The sequence below is a fragment of the Girardinichthys multiradiatus genome, chromosome 4 (genome assembly GCF_021462225.1).
Source record: "Girardinichthys multiradiatus isolate DD_20200921_A chromosome 4, DD_fGirMul_XY1, whole genome shotgun sequence".
In the NCBI taxonomy this organism is placed as follows: Eukaryota; Metazoa; Chordata; class Actinopteri; order Cyprinodontiformes; family Goodeidae; genus Girardinichthys; species Girardinichthys multiradiatus.
Window position 1 is genome coordinate 10,418,728 of NC_061797.1, and position 19,762 is coordinate 10,438,489.

Sequence of the window (19,762 nt, forward strand, 5' to 3'; positions counted from 1 at the left end):
TAGATTTTTAAATACAACAGTCCCTTCTCATATATACCATGTCTTGCAACTATATTCACATCCCTTAAACATCTTCACATTTTGTCACGTGTCAAGTGGAAGGAAATGATGTCAGATGTTTAGCTTGCTACAAGCCATGTAGGGGGAAACAGCATGCACTGCAAACCCTACATCATCTTGAACACACCATTCCCACTATGAAACATAGTGGTGGCAGCATCCTTCTGTGGAGAAGCTTTTCCTCAGCAGGGACAGGGAAGCTGGCCAAAGTTGATGAAAACATGGATGGAGCTAAATTCAGGGCATAATTCTCTTGACATAATTAGTGCATAAAAATGTGTTTTAGTTGAGAATTTTAGCAGGATTAATGCTACAGAAAAATAGTAACGATGGCGGAAGAAATTTTGATTTAATTTGACGGAATGGTGTCTGCTCTAGGTTGAAGGAGATAAAACAGACCATGGAATGAGGGGGAAGGATTACCTTCACTATAAAAATGGCTTTTCTAGCAACTTTCTTTCAAAATCGCCTCTAAGGAGGAGATTGAGACCCCAGTGACTTTCTCACCATTCTCATCATATGTTGATTCTTCCTTTCAGGTTCATTGCAGTTGGCATATGAAAATGTGATGCAGCTTGTCAGGAAGTTTCTCAATAGCATTGTGATAAAAGACAGTGAAGCTGTTTGGGAGTTGTGACATGCGTCAGTCTAAAATCACTCTGCGATTGTAGGTGTACCTGGTTATAATTTTATTTTGTCGCAAATATTCCACAATTAAGGCTGCTTAAGAGAGCTTCTTTAGGAAAAGGGGTTCACTCTGGGATGCTTTCGGTTGTTCATTTTTTTTGCACTTGAACCAAGCCCATGTGCAGGAGCATTCCCGCATCCGTGACCTGTACGAGGAGACAATGTTTGCGAAGGCTGGCAGCACTTATATTTAAAACATAAGCACACAAGGAAACTTTGGTCATATAATCCCGTCTTAGTAGATGCCGGCGATGCCAATGTCAAGGGCAGCGATGTCAGCGGCAGCGATATCGGGAGGATGAGAGTCAGGGAGGGAGATGGTTGTTACAGCCTCACGAGGCAGCACCAACCGACTGTCCATAAATCCCAACTGTATCTCCTGGTAGTTAGTAAAACTATCTGGATGTTTCCATAGTGCCTACTCTTTACAAAATCGATCCCCAATTTGTTCAGGCGGTCATCTCACGGAAACGTATATAAAGTCACCATGGTGCTACCCTGCACATTGTGGCATCCAGGGAAGATGCATGAATGAGATAGCAAACTAGCAGCAAACTGTCGTTGGCGCCATCTGTGACTCTCAAGCGAGCGGAAGAACCACCAAGGCTACCTCACTTTACATTTTTATACCGCTGGAGCAGCAGGGTGGGGTTATAATGAAGGCAGCCGCGTGACGACACGTCACCGCACTTTCAGACACACCCACAAAATCCTGAAACACAGAAATCCTGAAACCCAAATTGAATTCTAACTCCACAATATAATTCTCAATGGTTGGGAGACTTTTTACATGTTTAGAACAATATATTTATGACACTTATGTGTTTAGAAGAAAATGGTAGAATTCCCTTTATTTAAGATCAAGACTCAAAGCTGTTCTGAAATATTTAAACCATATTCTTTACTCGCATGTTCTGAAAATATCCAATTTGTGGCACATAAAAAAACCAATATTTTCCAAGATCTCCTTTAAACTGCATGAAACTTTTGCAACTAAACTTTTATTTTATCCACAAAACAGTAATAAAACAATAACCAGAACTGCTAACTCACCCACTGACCTTAAGACAGACAACCCCTGCTTGCACAATTTTTTAACATTAGTCACAAACATGCACACATTGATGGATGGATGGATGGATGGATGGGTGATAGGAATGCTCGATTATGGAAAAAGTACATTCACAATTATTTCGGTCAATATTGATATTACCATTATTTAACAGGATTAACTAGTAAGTTTGGAAAAACAGTGCATTTATTGCACTTGAACAGTGAATTGCTTTGATCATGATGTTTCCTGTTACCTTTTTTTTAATCTTCCCTGCTTATTTTCTGTAATGTAGGAGATTATGCAAAAAATAAACCTAAATACAATCTGCTGTCCATCAAGAATGTCAAAAAACAAAGTCGTAAATTGAGATTAAAATAAAACATACAACACCGACCTGAATTACAAAATAAATGAACTATAAATACATAAATAAAACTAAAATACAGAATTATTAATCGTCTTGACTTAAGACAAATAAAACAAATTTGCTCGTGTTTTATTACTGGTACTGACAGAACAGAAATATATCTAATAACTTTCACTCCGTTTCAATTTCCATAGATTATATAGGTTAGTTTTGTGTTGCTTGGCGTGGCAAACACCCTTGAATAGCAAATCTAGCATATTATTTGTTTAGATCTGCATTTTTGTGTTAAAATCCAAAGTGTTTCCACACCAATAAAGGCTGTCCCCATTAGCACTGGTCGTTTTGTCCTTTCACCATTTCTTACCTTCGCAGTTTTGGTTGTTTCATGCCCAACTTTTTCCAGGTAGGAATTGGTGCAATCCACAGCAGAACGTGTTGCACTGATGATAAATTCATGGCTGTCAGGGGAGGTTTCACTGGTCCTCCTCACCATATTTTTACCATCTTTACTGACCTTTTAAACAAGACTGCACAATGTACATGGGTTCAGCATTCAAAAGGAGTGGAAATGTGCATCAGACGAGATATATCACAAAGAATGTCAAAATAATAATATAAAGAATAATATTTTTCCTCCATTACCATGTTTTTGTTTATATTGTCCAACATTAAATTTAAAGAATACACTGAATTTATTGCACAGCCCTAAATGCTTCGTAGACGGGCGAGCGAATGGATGTAGCAAGACATCCTAGTACAGATGCAGCAGATAAGGCCCGAACCATGATAACACCACCATGTTTCACTGATGGGATTAGGTGTCTTACACTGGAATACAGACAACACTGGTCCTGCTGGATTAGACTGGCCTGATTGTTTGGTCATGTTTCTGCGGAGCTTTCTGACCCACATGCAGAGACTAACAGACACAGCAGTTGAGGATGAAGTAAAATGTTTCTTTACAATAAGTAGTCATTTAAATAATCTGCAAACTTGGTGCGGGGGTTCATAGGCTCAGTTCAGGAGCATCTGAGAATAGAGAGAGATAGTATCGTCAGGGACAAGCAGGTAGATTCTCAAAAAGTACGTTTTTATAATTGGTTTACAGAGTTGAGGTTGAGAACTTGACACAAGAGGAGGAGGATGATCCACAGGCATAGAGAACAGTGAATGAGGAGAGTCCAGAGAATGTTGGTTTTTACAGAGGAGATCCAAGGTCCAGCCTGGAGTGAAGCAGTAAGCATTGGAGACAGGCTGATGACTGCACAGTTTAGGAGCTGTGGTACCCTCTGCGGGTGTTTCCAGAGGACGTCAGTCTTGGAGACTTCCAGAACAGGAAAACCAGAGTTGAAGTGAAGGCCAGTAAAGATTAGCAACCTGGTATGCTGACAATCAAGCAAAGAAGGGTTGTCTCACAGATCCTTACAACTTCAAGAAGCATGATGAGGAAACTGCCGGAGCCAGGAACCGCACTCACCAACAAAGATCCTCTGTTAAGTTAAGATGTAATGGTCACACCTATACTCGCACCACACAGGATTATAACAGTAAGAGGCATTGGAGCATCAGAAGGTGATCAGACAAGTGAGTAACGGTGGATGGTTGTAGACGCTTGGTTACTACTCATGGGGCAAAACAATCAGGCATCTGCCTCAGCTCTAGCTATAAGAACACACCTGCTGGTCCCTGCAATTATGATGTGGACGCACACACACACACACACACACACTGTCCTGCACACATGTGGATATGACATCAAGTTACCTCCAGATAAAAACTAGCACCTTCCGTTTTCTCCCACCATTAGTCTCTTTTTAGATCTGTCTCTAGGCCTGATGCCACCAAATGAAATCAAGCTAATCAAATGGTTTAAAGAGCCCTGCTCTGCCTGGAGGGCATCTTAATGACAAATCACACTCATTATCAAAGACATTTCACCCAAATGCCTGTCCCTGATCTCAGGAAGGTCATTCATCCTTGCTGCATTGTAATTTATGTAGTGAAGTTTCACTATCAGTGCTGTTCAGCTGAAAAAAGACAGCTGTGTTTTAGCAAATACAGAGGACGAGATCATATCAGCCATGATTAAGCCTCTCTTATCGCTGGCTACCAGTCAGTTTTGTTATTGAGTTTAAGATTGTGCTGATCACCCACGTGCTCTACATGGGTTGTTTCTGAGATACATGGCTGAGTAGCTGTCCTTTTCTGTTATAAGGAGTTTTTCCTCAGACTCTGACTTTATACAACCACAGCGTTTTGACAGTTTATTAAGTTTTACAGGTCTAGATCGGACAGTAACCAAGACTGGATCAGCGGGATCACACTGAGGAAGGAGAGGAGAGGCTTCCTCGTTTCTATGATTCTGTGTTTCTCTTTTCCGGTATTCTCCACTGCGATTGGGAAAAGCCATGGGAGGATGGACAGGCAGGTGGATGATCCTCAGAGGCTTGATGAAGGGGTCACCTAGGAACCTGGGTTCAGAGTTTGAGGCAGAGGGAGGCTCAAGGCAGAGGCGTCGAGGCTTTAGTTTCCTCAAACCTCTGAACATGACACAATTGGAGACAGGAGGCAGAAAAATATCCATGGTGGCTTCTGGCAAAACCAGACCTGTAGGCAGAGGAGAAAAAAACAAGATGATCAGGAGATCGCTTAGGAGCAAGACTGCAGAGCAGCAGTGGTCTAGCTGTTTACCACGCTGAGTGAGACAACGAGCTGACACCTCCCTCTGGGTTTCCACTTTTTAAGAGCCCAGGTTGATTGGTCACTGATGAGTGACACCTGTGTAGCAGCACCTGCCAGTCACACCCTGTGTAGGAGAAAAAAAAGCACAGCACAAAAACACAGACTGCACCCAACATATGACACTTTCAGGATAAGAGTCTGACTGTTGTGTGACTTTAGTATCAGGCACATTCTGGACCATTGCTTTTCTAAATGAGAGCAATGGCAGAAATATGGAATATGTTTAGAGGTTGGTGTTAATTTCTTGTTCTGGATTGTTGTGAGGGAGACCTCATAGTGGAACAATGTGCATAAGAATAATGAGTACACACCTGAAAAAGAAACTACTTTGTTTCCTTTAAGTTTTACATGTCAGGATAAAACAGAAACTCAATGGCTTCTGGTTAGTTTATTAATGCACCCTATGGCAAATAACAGTTTTGGCTGATTGAGGAGTTTGTGTTTGACTCGATGACTGCAAGGTCTTCACGTATTGCGACTATAAAATGAGCCCACCTCTCCTCCACCATATTAGACCACTGGTCTGAGATGTTTCTGCGGACATGCTGTATATGTGTCGAGGTGCGGTCCTTGTGATTCATTCAGTACTACTCTATAAACCTAGGATGTGTTGTTTTGTTTTTGTGAAAAGACACTTCCACCTGGCAACTCGTTCAAATACTCTCCCACTGAAGATATTTACTAATGTCCTTCCTGTTTAGTAATATATTAAGAGCTGTCCCTAACATCTAAGTAACAAAACTTTCCCCAAAAATTTATACATTATTCAGTTTTAACTGCCAAATTTGGTAATTATTGCATACCACAAAATACAGTGTGAAAATATTTTTTTTTATTAATCTATTGATTAAACAACAATTGTTCCTAAATTAATATTTTATTTTAACAGAAAATGTTAACAGCCAAATTTAGCATTTTTTTTAACACCACAAACTAAGATGTAAAAGACTGAAACATTAACTACAAAAAGTAAATATTAAGTGCCACCAAGGTAAAAAGAAATTAAATGAAGTCCCTTTTTTAACATATGTAAAAAACTTCATACAGCATGTTGTCTATGAGTGTGCTAGAAAATTGCAAAATTCAGCTTCATGAGACAGCACAAATAGTTTTTATTATATATTATAATAAAAATGCAACAATGGAGAATGTAACAGTGTCACACTTCTTAATTGTAATTATTAAGTGTTTATATTAATATGGGCTTGACTGGTTTGGATTTCATTCATTTAGATAGAAAAAATTATCTACACAGTTTAAAGAGCTTTAAAAGGGCAGACGTTGGTTGGCTGCATTAGGTCTGCACCAGCAGCAGCAGGTGAGGCTGGGGAGCATCTTCTCCCACACAAGAACCATCAGCACCGTTGCCCCCCAGGGGCGTGTTCTCTCCCCACTCCTCTTCTCCCTCTACACAAATGACTGGACCTCAGCGGACCTGTCTGTGATACTCCAGAAGTTCGCAAATGACACCACTGTTATTGGACTGATCCAGGACAGTGATGAGTCCGCATACAGACAGGAGGTGGATCTGCTGGTACACTAGTGTGGTCAGCACAACCTGGAACTTAACCCACTCAATACTGTGGAGATGATGGTGGATTTTTGGAGAACACCACCCCCACATACCCCCTCACCATCCTCAACAACACTGCATCTACTGTGCACCACTTCCGGTTCCTGGGAACAAACATTTCTTGAAACCTGAGATGGTCTTCACACAAAGACAATGTTTAGAAGAAGGCCCAGCAGAGACTGTACTTCCTGAGGCAACTCAAGAAGTACAACCTTCCACAGGAGCTGCTGGTCATCTTTTCTTCAGTCATAATTCAGTCTCTCCTGTCTTCATCCATCTCAGTGTGGTTTGGCTCATCCACAAAACAGGACAGGTCCAGACTGCAACGAACAATCAGGTCTGCAGAGAGAATAATCAGAGCTGACCTTCCCTCCATCCAGGACTTATACAGGTCTAGGGTCAGGAAAAGGGCAACTAAAATCTCTGCAGATCCCACACACCCTGCACACAAACTGTTTAGGTTGTTGTGACTATGAATATGAATATATTATTTAATATTTAATATCAATACTTCAATATTTTATCAAATATTATTTTGATCTGTTAAGGGTTGTCCTGTGAATACCAGCCCAGTGAGGCGGTAGTATTAGGACAAACGAAAAGGGTGAGCCAAGCTCTGACATTATTGAACAGCAAAACTCTGCACACACATGCAATGAATTCACACAATTTCTTAAAATATAAGAATTTATTAACAAAAATAAGTCAACTCAAAGTCAAACATATTTCAATGAACAAACTCTTTACTATGCTAAAACAATCCAACTAAACTACCAAGCAGAATTAAAGAATAAGGAAGGTTGAAAACCATGACCGAAAAAGTGATGCAACATTACCATGCAAGAATCCTTCATGAGGACTAGTAGATCGAGGCACGTGACGTCGCCCAGTACGTCGGAGCCGGGTCCCACCCTGGAGCCAGGCCCGGAGTCGGGATTCTCCGGAGAGCGCCTGGTGGCCGGGTTGCTCCTCGCGGGGTCCGGCCGGGCCAAGCCCGAACAAGAGATGCGAGGCCATCACCCAGGAGGCCCACCACCTGCAGGGAGAACCGTGAGGGACCGGTGCAAAGAGGATTGGGCGGCGGACGAAGGTGGAGACCTCAACGGCCCGATCCCCGGATGCTTAGGCTGGCTCTAGGAACATGGAATGTCACGTTGCTGGGGGCCAAGGAGCCTGAGCTTGTGCGGGAGATCGAGAGATATCGACTAGAAATAGCGTGGTCTCTGGAACCCATCTCTTCGAGAGGGGTTGGACTCTCTTCTACTCTGGAGTGGCCCGCGGGGAAAGGTGGCGGGCTGGGATCTGTTTGCCTGTTACCCCTCAGCTCAGCCATCTCGTGTTGGGGTTTACCCCAGTGGATGAGAGGGTCACATCCCTGCGCCTTCGGGTTGGGGATAGGTCTCTGACTGTCGTTTCGGGCTGCGAGCCGAGCGGTATTGCGGAGTACCCGGCCTTCTTGGCGTCCCTGTCGGGGGTGCTGGATAGTGCCGCTCCCGGGTACTCTATTATTCTGCTGGGGGACTTCAACGCCCACTTGGGAAACGACAGTGACACCTGGAGAGGCGTGATCGGGAGAAATGGCCTCCCCGATCTGAATCCGAGTGGTGCTTTGTTATTGGACATCTGTGCTAGTCACGGATTGTCCATAATGAACACCATGTTCAAACATAAGGGTGTCCATCAGTGCACTTGGCACCAGGACACCCTAGGCAGGAGGTCAATGATCGACTCAGACGTTCGGCCGCATGTTTTGGACACTCCGGTGAAGAGAGGGGCTGAGCTGTCCACTGATCATCACCTGGTGGTGAGTTGGATCCGCTGGAGGAGGAGAAAGTCAGACAGACTTGGCAGGCCCAAGTGCATAGTGAGGGTCTGCTGGAAACGTCCACCTCCGAGAGAGCTTTGACCAGATTCCGGGGGATGTTGGAGACATAGAGTCCAAGTGGACCATGTTCTCCGCATCTATTGTCGATGCTGCTGCCCGTAGCTGCGGTCGTAAGGTCTGCGGTGCCTGTCGTGGCGGCAATCCCAGAACCCGGTGGTGGACACCGGCAGTAAGGAGCTCTGTCAAGCTGAAGAAGGAGTCCTATCGGCTGTGGTTGGCTTGTGGGACTCCTGAGGCGGCTGACGGGTACCATGAGGCCAAGCATGCTGCTGCCCGGGCTGTGGCAGAGGCAAAAACTCGGGCCTGGGAGGAGTTCGGTGAGGCCATGGAGAAGGACTACCGGTTGGCCTCGAAGCGATTCTGGCAAACTGTCCGGCGCCTCAAGAGGGGGAAGCAGTGCTTCGCCAACACTGTTTACAGTGGGAGTGGGAGGCTGCTGACCTCAACTGGGGACATTATCGGGCGGTGGAAGGAGTACTTCGAGGATCTCCTCAATCCTGCCATCACGCATTCCCTGGTGGAAACAGAGGCTGACGACTCAGGGTTGGACTCTTTCATCACCCAGGCTGAAGTCACCGTGGTGGTTAAAAAGCTCCACAGTGGCAGGGCTTCGGGGGTGGATGAGATCCATCTTGAGTAGCTCAAATCTCTGGACGTTATGGGGCTGTCATGGTTGACACGCCTCTTCAACATTGCGTGGCGGTTGGGGACAGTGCCTCTGGACTGGCAGACTGGGGTGGTGGTCGCCCTTCATAAGGGGCCATCCGGTCCCTGTACAAGCAGAGCAGGAGTTTGGTCCGCATTGCTGGCACTAAGTAGGACCTGTTCCCGCTGCATGTTGGACTCTGGCAGGCTTGTCCTTTGTCACCGGTCCTGTTCATAACTTTTATGGACAGGATTTCTAGACGCAGCCGAGGGCTGGAGGGGGTCTGGTTTGGGGACCAGTGGATTTTATCTCTTATTTTTGCAGATGACGTGGTCCTGCTGGCCCCCTCTAGCTAAGACCTACAGCAGGCGCTGGGGCGGTTCGCAGCCGAGTGTGAAGCAGCGGGGATGAAGATCAGCTCCTCCAAGTCAGAGGCCATGGTACTCGACCGGAAAAGGGTGGCTTTTCCTCTTCAGGTTGGAGGGGAGTTCCTGCCTCAAGTGGAGGAGTTTAAGTATCTCGGGGTCTTGTTCACGAAGTGAGGGAAGAATGGAGTGGGAGATCGACAAATGGATCGGTGTGGCTGCCGCAGTAATGGGGGCACTGTGCCGGTCCGTTGTGGTGAAGAGAGAGCTGAGCCGAAAAGAGAAGCTCTCAATTTACCGGTTGGTCTACGTTTCTACCCTCACCTATGGCCATGAACTTTGGGTCATGACCGAAAGAACGAGATCCCGGATACAAGCGGCTGAAATGAGCTTCTTCCGTAGGGTGGCCTGGCACTCCCTTAGAGATACGGTGAGGAGCTCAGCCATCCGGGCGGGGCTTGGAGTAGAGCAGCTGCTCCTCCACATCGTGAGGAGCCAGTTGAGGTGGCTCGGGCATCTATACCGGATGCCTCCTGGACGCCTTCCTCGGGAGGTGTTCCAAGCACGTCCCACCGGGAGGAGGCCCAGGGGACGGCCCAGGACATGCTGGAGGGACTATGTCTCTGGGCTGGCCTGGGAACGCCTTGGGCTCCCCCTAGAGGAGCTGGAGGAGGTGTCTGGGGAGAGGGACGTCTGGGTGTCTCTGCTGAGTCTGCTGCCCCCGCGACCCGGTCCCGGATAAAGCGGAAGACGACGAGTACAAGTACATTACCATGCAATGTTTAAGTTTGAGAACCAAGGATTATCTTGAAGAATCTGGAAATTAAGTTAAGTTAGTCTTGGAGCTAACTTAGGCAATAATTAGCATACCTTTAGACAACCATTCACAATGCAAGATCAGATAAAATATTATTTTAATAAAATGATGTTCTGCTGAATAAAACCAGCCTTCTGGATGACTTATTTCTCAACGGTGTCTCATTAGCTGCCTTTATTTATTAAAATAATATTTAAAGAAATATTATTAAGGAAATGGTAAAATATTAAAGGAAATATTTTGGAAAAGAGCCAAATCCTTCTGGAGAAATGGGGCTTAATGGTGTTTACTTAGTTATCAACTTTAGTAAAGTAATGTTAGGGAAATAATATTTACTGGATTGAAAACTAACAACCTTTCTGGGTAGATGATCTTTAGTAGGCAAGCACGTGTTCTTAGCTGTTAGCAGTTAAAGCTAGCAGTTAAAGCTAACAAAAGAAGCTGATAGCTTAGCACCAGAATCAAACACAAAATACTGTTAATAAAAGGGTTAAAATGCATAAGCGTGGACAGCACGTTATGATCAATCTTCTGTGTTTAAAATCACCCTTTAAATAAAGTTTGTCTTAACTTTGAAAGCACAGAACACAAAACTGACCACGTGTGCTGAGCAGAAAGCTAAGTTCAACACAAACAAAACCAAACTTCATAAAATGAAAAAATGTTTAGATCATTGCATCCTAAATTAGTTCTCTCTGCCCAAAACCTAACCTCGTATGTTAACCGTGCTGAGGAAAGTTGTCTGGGCAACCATGAAGTTTGAAGAAAGCTCTGTGAACAAAAGATTAGCTACAGCTAACCTCCGTAGCTGTTGGGTGGGCGGCTCGCTCTGCCCGCCGACCAAACTGCACAGTTACTGCCGTAACCACGGTGATGCGTCCCGTTGTCCTCCTTCGGGAAACTGCTGGGAAGTCTCTGGAAACAGTTTGCTTCTGTAGATCTAACAGAGAAAGTCAAGCAAAACTTGTACCTTAATTACCCCCGTTCATGAAGGAATACCGGATACTCAAACAGCAATTAATTCGTACTTAACTTAGTGCATATGATCGCGTGATCTTATGACACTCTTGGATCCAGTTTGAAGAGTTATATCTGTTTGCCAGCAAAGAGACATTAGCGCGCTGTGCCTCTCCTGCCAGCTCAGCAGAGGGGTCCGGGTGGAAGAGATCGATTCATTGGAAAGTTGGGGGTTTTATACGGGTAGTGACCTCACGGGAAGTCTGCCGGGGTAAAATCAATATAATCACTGACTCAGCATGAAAGAAGAGCAGATTGTACCATAATTGTGATTGACTGGTTGGTTCTGATTTTAAACTAGAGGTGACTGAGGAGTTCCTCCTTAGCTCTGAAACCTCAGGTGAGGCTCACTGAGTTCTTGACATTGTTTTAATCAGAATTTGAGCTCAAGGTTTTACAGCTGATCTTATGTTTTGATAAAGATGATCCCATTTGTGCGTTCAGAGTACAGTGGAACTTTGCCTTTGAAAATGTTCTCCCTAAGTAGACCTTTTCTTTTTCTGTCTTTGACATCCAGTCAAGTCTTTCTAAGTCAATGGAACACATGTCAAGGAAAAATGAGAAAATACCTTTTGTAATTAGGGTTATGTTAATATATTCCTGGTTGTTTTGAGAAAGATACGTTTATTTCTTCTCAGCGAGGGCATTAGGAGGGATCCACCAGAGGGAAGAGGAACGTTTTATCGTCTCCTTTCCCTCTCATCCTCTGCTTTATATTCTGCCCATGGTACAGCCGTAGAGATGCTGATTGGTTGTGATTGGTGCCTGCCAGCTGAGTTCTGCGTAGCCTCCAAGGAAGCAGCACTGCCTGAGACTTCTTGGAGCTATAGGGATGAGAACTAAGCTTTCAGATCTCCTTTTTCGCCCCCTCTCTAAATGCAGTGTGTTCCTCCCGCTGTTACCTAGCCACTTAACATAGAAAGATGTTCCATATAAACAAAAACAACCTCTAAATTGGTACCTAAAGCTTTTAATTAGCTTTTCTGCTGTAAAAAAATAGCTCCACTTTCTTTTGATTTACTTTAAATAACCAGCCAACTGAGACCCCGATTATTAAAGCCATTGTCAGTATGTGCAGAATCTGTTTAAAATGCAGCAGGGGGTTTAACAGGACTGAAGTCAGTGGATGGTTAGTATTGATTATGAACTGCTGGCTTTGGCTTAAAGTTCAAGCAAATTGCTACTTTAAAGGTTTTCTCTGTCTATTGCAGTAAATAATTAGCTTTTATTTATTAAAACATAATTTTTAAGGAGAAATTAATAGAATATACTATGAGCTCTGTTTTAGGGTTGAAACAGCCATGCTTACTCCGGTTGAGCAGCTCAAAGTGCTGGCATTCAGAATCAGAATCAGCTTTATTGCCAAGTTCGTACATACAAACAAGGAATTTAACACCGGTACACTTTTCTCTTTGGTTTTGTTTTTGCATTACAGAATATACATATTTACAATGTACAATATACACATATATAAATAAAAATGAAAAGGTGCATTTGCAACATCTGTATGCTGTTGTTTTGTACTTTATTGAATGTTCAACAGAGAAACAGCCTGGGGGAAGAAACTGTCTGTGGCGGCGGCCTGAAGGTAAAGCTCTGAACAGTTTATGTGCAGGGTGTGTGGGGTCTGCAGAGATTTTAGCAGCTCTTTTCCTGACCCTTGACCTGTATAAGTCCTGGATGGAGGGAAGGTCAGCCCTGATTATTCTCTCTGCAGCCCTGATTATTCTCTCTGCATTCCCGATTATTCGTTGCAGTCTGGACCTGTCCTGTTTTGTGGATGAACCAAACCACACTGAGATGGATGAAGACAGGACAGACTGAATGATGGCAGTGTAGAAGATGACCAGCAGCTCCTCTGGAAGGTTGAACTTCTTGAGTTGCCTCAGGAAGTACAGTCTCTGCTGGGCCTTCTTTTGAACAGTGTCTATGTGTGAAGACCATCTCAGGTCCTCAGAGATGGTGGTTCCTAAGAACCTGAAGTGGTCCACGGCCGATACAGTGTTGTTGAGGATGGTGAGGGGGGTGTATGGGGGTGGTGTTCTCCGAAAGTCCACCACCATTTCACCATTCATTTATGCTAATAAAGAGCAGGCCTCATGCATAAACCTTACAAAAGCTCAAGAACACAAATGAACATGTTGCAAACGTTTTGTCCTTATTTTTCCTGTGTCCAGGCTCCATTAGTTGTTCAGAGTTTACCTTATTCATCAGAACCGCCAGGACCACTTTCTCTGTTATTATTCTATGCTCTCTTTAAACTTGAGGCAGTTACCAAGATCAATGCATTGTTTGCCCTTGCAATAACCTGGTAGTTTTCAAAATGCTTTTGAGAGACATGAAAAAGAAGGCTGAAACTGAAAAGGTTGGGGGGCGACTTTTGTAGCAACTGTTGTAAAAGATCCCTATTTGTTATTTTACACTAGTAGTAGCCTCTGGCGTGTGTAGCTTTAAAACCACAGTGAGCGAAAATGGAATTGACATACAGAAGGAGTACTGTGCTAACAGCAGCCCTCAGCTCATACAGAGAATCCCTAATCATTTTGTGCACCTGATCCCAGCACTGAGATGCTGCTTCTGCATCCAACAGAGATAAATCCTTTGATCAGCAACGGTTGTTCCAAGCAGTTGCACCCTGGCTTTGCACTGCACTGCCCCCATTTTTACACCATCTAGACTCTATTGATGCATTTTAAAACCACCTAAAGACATTTTTTATAATCAGGCTTTTAATTACACTTTCAATTGTGTTTATGTTTATACATGAAAGTATTTTATTATAACTATTTATTTAAATATTCAATGTTAATTGTATAACTTTGTGTACATTTTTCTTTAATTATAGTTTATTTTGAAGCACTTTGTGATGCTATTTCTGTGAAAGTGCTATATAAATAAATTGTTCTTACATAAGAATGACAAAGGGTGAGTTGGTCAGTTGCAGACCTATAGACCAAATGAAATGGCTGCAGCTATATACCATTAAAATACAGGGGTTGGACAATGAAACTGAAACACCTGTCATTTTAGTGTGGGAGGTTTCATGGCTAAATTGGACCAGCCTGGTAGCCAGTCTTCATTGATTGCACATTGCACCAGTAAGAGCAAAGTGTGAAGGTTCAATTAGCAGGGTAAGAGAACAGTTTTGCTCAAAATATTGAAATGCACACAACATTATGGGTAACATACCAGAGTTCAAAAGAGGACAAATTGTTGGTGCACGTCTTGCTGGCGCATCTGTGACCAAGACAGCAAGTCTTTGTGATGTATCAAGAGCCACGGTATCCAGGGTAATGTCAGCATACCACCAAGAAGGATGAACCACATCCAACAGGATTAACTGTGGACGCAAGAGGAAGCTGTCTGAAAGGGATGTTCGGGTGCTAACCCGGATTGTATCCAAAAAACATAAAATCACGGCTGCCCAAATCATGGCAGAATTAAATGTGCACCTCAACTCTCCTGTTTATACACGGCCGGGCTGCTATAGCCATACCTTTGGTCACTCATGCCAATGCCAAACGTCGGTTTCAATGGTGCAAGGAGCGCAAATCTTGGGCTGTGTACAATGTGAAACATGTATTGTTCTCTGAAAAGTCCACCTTTACCGTTTTCCCCACATCCGGGAGAGTTACGGTGTGGAGAAGCCCCAAAGAAGCGTACCACCCAGACTGTTGCATGCCCAGAGTGAAGCATGGGGGTGGATCAGTGATGGTTTGGGCTGCCATATCATGGCATTCCCTTGGCCCAATACTTGTGCTAGATGGGCGCGTCACTGCCAAGGACTACCGAATCATTCTTAAGGACCATGTGCATCCAATGGTTCAAACATTGTATCCTGAAGGCGGTGCCGTGTATCAGGATGACAATGCTCCAATACACACAGCAAGACTGGTGAAAGATTGGTTTGATGAACATGAAAGTGAAGTTAAACATCTCCCATGGCCTGCACAGTCACCAGATCTAAATATTATTGAGCCACTTTGTGGTGTTTTGGAGGAGCGAGTCAGGAAACGTTTTCCTCCACCAGTATCACGTAGTGACCTGGTCACTATCCTGCAAGAAGAATGGCTTAAAATCCCTCTGACCACTGTGCAGGACTTGTATATGTCATTCCCAAGACGAATTGACGCTGTATTGGCCACAAAAGGAGGCCCTACACCATACTAATAAATTATTGTGGTCTAAAACCAGGTGTTTCAGTTTCATTGTCCGACCCCTGTAGTTGTAGGGCTATGTGACCTGCTGCGGAGTGGTCCTATAGCGGCTGGCAGAAGTGTTTATATTTTTTTTTTGACCAACACAAAATGTTGCATAATTGTTAAGTGAAAGGAAATGGATACTTTATATGGTTTTTGCGAAGATTTAAAATGTTTTTGTATTTTCCACTGATGGTTTAAATGAACGTGTAATTATAGACCCTTGTCCGTGGTCACATTCCACATTATCAGTTTCAGTTTTTGTTGCCAAATTCGTCTTTGCAAAATAGCTGAAGCTCTATCAGATTGGATGGAAAACCTTTATCAACAGCAATTTTCAACTGTTGCCACAGATTCTGAATTGGGTTTAGGTCTGACCTTTGACTGGGTCATTCAAACACACCGATGTTTTGATCTAAACCATTCCATTTTAAAAGGTGTATGTTTAAGGGCTTTGTTCCAATAGAATCGGAACCTCTACTCCAGGATTTCTTCTAGAATTGTCCTCTATTTAGCTCCATTCTTCTTCGTGTCTACTCAGACCACATTCCTTGTCCCTGCTGAAGAAAAGTGTCGCCACAGCATAATGCTTCCTCCACCATGTTTTACTGTGGGGATGGTATGTTCAGGGTGATGTGCAGTGTTAGTTGTGCACCATACAAAAGGATTTAGCTTGTAGTCCAAAAAGTTACGTTTTGATCTTATATTACCAGAAAACTTTCTTCAACATGTTTGTGGGTCTGCTAAATGGCAAACTGCAAACAGGAACTCTTATGACCTTCCTTCAACAACGGTTTCCTTGTTGTCACTCTTCCATAAAGCCCAGATTTGTAGAGTGCACAATTACTAGCAGTCTAGTAAACACACAGATTTTCTCACCTGAGCTGTGGATCTCTGCAGCTCCTCTAGAGTTACCATGGGGCTCTTGGCTGGGTCTCAGGTTAATGCTGCCTTTGCCCACTCTGTCGGTTTAGATGGAGGTTTGGTGTTTATATATAGATGATGGTTTGAACAGTGCTCTGTGAGACGCTCAAAACCTGGGAGCAGCTTTGCTTATACTATAATAATATACACACTTTAAATGAGGACTTTATTTATGTCCTTCCGTGTTTCATTGTATTTATGGTTTCCTTGAAGCAATTGGTTGCACTTAATTTTATTTAGGGGGTATTAAAATAACAGAGGCTGAATACAAATACACACTTCACTTTTCATGTTTTACTTTATGTAAAAGTGGTGGAAACCACATGTTTTCCTTCCACTTTACAACAATGCACTTCTTTGTGTTGACTTGACACTTAAAATCCCAACAAACTACATTGAAGTTTGTCATTGTAACACAAGGTCTGAAAAGTTTTTTCTGATTTTTTGGCAGAATGCTTTTGCAAGGCACTATATGTATTTGTATTTTATGCATCAAAATGCATTTAAGCAGGTCTGTGGTCATTGCAGCCAAGCCAATCTTCAGCAAAACTTTCTATCACAGGCAAATTTTTTTCTATATGCTGAAGCAGCAGTGAATGGGGTTGCCATTGGAAACTGTTTTGGTTGGATGTAATTAACAGAGAATATGTGGTGGCTGTCACTCTAAGGTGACAAGGGACAAAGTATTTTTTTAATCACACAGAGACACATCAATTTGAAATCGATTTCTTACATTGATAAATGTAAATGATGAAATTACAACGAATAATGAACTATAATGTTCATTATAATGAAGTCTTCTAAAAATATCAAGCCACTACAGAACATCAATTATATTGCTAAACAAATACAAAATGGTCACATAACCAGAATGACCACTAATTACACACAAAATACCAATCTCTGTTTCCCAGGCATGGTTCCCCTGCGTATATTGGCTGCTCACCAAGCATGCAGTATATCTTTCTCTTGTTGTGGTTCATACTCCCCCCTCATATAACAAATAAATAAATGCTCTCATCATCACTGCCTGCCAAATGATTCTGTACAGTGCTGTCAAAATTTCTCCGCAGAGATGAAAAAGAAAAGGATTTTTGTCAACTACTTAAAAGCAGTTTTTGTTGCTAAGGGTGGCAGTTATTATATTTAAGGTGCCATTATTTTGTTTTTACAATCAATCAATTTGGTTTGGATAGCTTCTATCTCTTAAAAAAAATTAAATCATCGTTTGAAGTCTACACTTTGTAGTCACTTAGGTTGTCTTTATCTGATATTAACATTTGCTTGATGATCTAAAACAAATTTGTGTGACAAAAAAGGAAAAAACAGAAGAAATCCATAAGGGGATGCTTTTTTACAGCAACGAATGTGCATTTTGATACTGTTCTAAAAAATCCACCATGTTATCTTCTTAAAGCCATAGAGCTGTTATCTCAACTGCTGAAACCAATGGGCCAGACATTTCTCTACAAATACCTGGCTGTTCCAACAATGTCACAATTGGCTTGACAGTTCTGCTAGTCTCACTGTGGAAATCAGCAGGCACCCTCAGGCTTGCTTACAGGCCAATAAGCAACAGCTGAAGATATCTCTGAATTTATTTCAAGTCAATTTCACACATCCACTGCTTGCTACGCTCCCTCCAGACCCCCTGCGGAGATTCTCCAGCCAGCTTATCAAGTGAAATCCACAGTAGATTACTGAGAGAGGCACTATGAGTGAAGTAAAGTGACTGACCAACTTGATTTCCTTGTTTTTCCAGGGAAGTAGTGGAGGAGCTGGAGGTGGTGTGGCAGGCAGCAACGCGGGAGAACCAGCACATGAGGAAGACGCTGTTGGACACAAAACTGAGCGGGGACTTGTCAGGCTGGGCCCTTTCTGCTGCTGTCTCTCCTGACTTCCCTGCCCAGGCTTCAGAGGACACCGCCCAATCCTCCCAGCTTCAGCATAAGCATGAGGTGGATTTCTATTCCTAAAACCTAGAGACTAAACCTGCAGGGGTCTTTGCCAGCACAGAGGATGGTATTAGAATCTGGGTCAAGCTTTTTTTAATCTATTTTTAAAACTGTTATAAAAGAAGAGCAAGTAAACAGCAAAAGTAGGAAGAAATGTATGTACAGAAGGGATATTATGTTGGCCTGAAAAAGCACCTTTCTGATCTTCTCAGTTTCACATTGTAGCTGGACACCTACTTCCTATTTTCATATTTGTCTTTTCTTTCACAAATGTGTCAAGAACAACTGAGAGACTGATATGAAGAGTTAAAGGGGTAGGTAAAACCAAACTGACATTTACTGGAGTCAAGATGCAATGGTGCCATCTACTGGACACAATATGGCAATTACACTATTACTGTAGATAAAGATCACGTTAATGACCATCCATTGACCAGGCTGTGTGGTTCATTATTACAGTACACCCGTCATCTGCACACTGAATGAATTAGCTTATCACAGGAATAATATTAAAGTCATTCAAATTTTATTTTACTTGGAAGAAATTCATTTGTCAATTGAGTTTTCTGTAGTAAATACAGAAAGAAAATTGCATCCATCCATCTTTATACCCGCTTTTTCTGTACAGGGTCACAGGGGATCTGGTGCCTATCTCAAGCAGTCTACGGGCGGGAGGTGGGGTTTTAGACCCTGGACAGGTTGGCAGTCCATCCCCGGGCAACACAGAGACACACAGAACAAACAACCAGATCTATATATATATATCTATATATGTAGATATATCTACATATATAGATATATATAGATTAGATAGATCTATCTGTACATATAGATCTATCTGTATATATACATCTGTGAACCTACTTTTCACTTCTTTTAAAATGTGAAACCCTAAGATAAATTGCTGGAGGTTACCATGTTATGTGACTCCAGAGGGAGTCTAGAGTCACAGATGGACATGTATGTTCTGATAGCTATTGTCAAAAAATGTGACCGTACTATTTTGCCTGGTAGCCAGTCTTCATTGATTGCACATTGCACCAGTAAGAGCAGAGTGTGAAGGTTCAATTAGCAGGGTAAGAGCACAGTTTTGCTCAAAATATTGAAATGCACACAACATTATGGGTAACATACCAGAGTTCAAAAGAGGACAAATTGTTGGTGCACGTCTGGCTGGCGCATCTGTGACCAAGACAGCAAGTCTTTGTGATGTATCAAGAGCCACGGTATCCAGGGTAATGTCAGCATACCACCAAGAAGGACGAACCACATCCAACAAGATTAAGAGGAAGCTGTCTGAAGGGGATGTTCGGGTGCTATCCCGGATTGTATCCAAAAAACATAAAACCACGGCTGCCCAAATCACGGCAGAATTAAATGTGCACCTCAACTCTCCTGTTTCCAACAGAACTGTCCGTCGGGAGCTCCACAGGGTCAATATACACGGCCAGGCTGCTATAGCCAAACCTTT

At 43.0% G+C, this 19,762-nt stretch overlaps 1 protein-coding gene across 4 annotated transcripts in view; it reads left to right on the forward strand.

The window, feature by feature from the left end:
• The window catches only part of cep89 (centrosomal protein 89), an 88,425-nt gene extending 69,701 nt beyond the window's left edge, over positions 1-18,724 (forward strand). For all 4 annotated transcript variants that reach the window (XM_047364014.1, XM_047364016.1, XM_047364015.1 and 1 more), the window contains one exon: positions 18,099-18,724. In XM_047364014.1, the coding sequence (XP_047219970.1) occupies positions 18,099-18,312 (214 nt within the window). In that variant the 3' untranslated portion in view covers positions 18,313-18,724. The remainder of the gene's footprint in view (positions 1-18,098) is intronic.
• Positions 18,725-19,762: the final 1,038 nt, after the last annotated feature.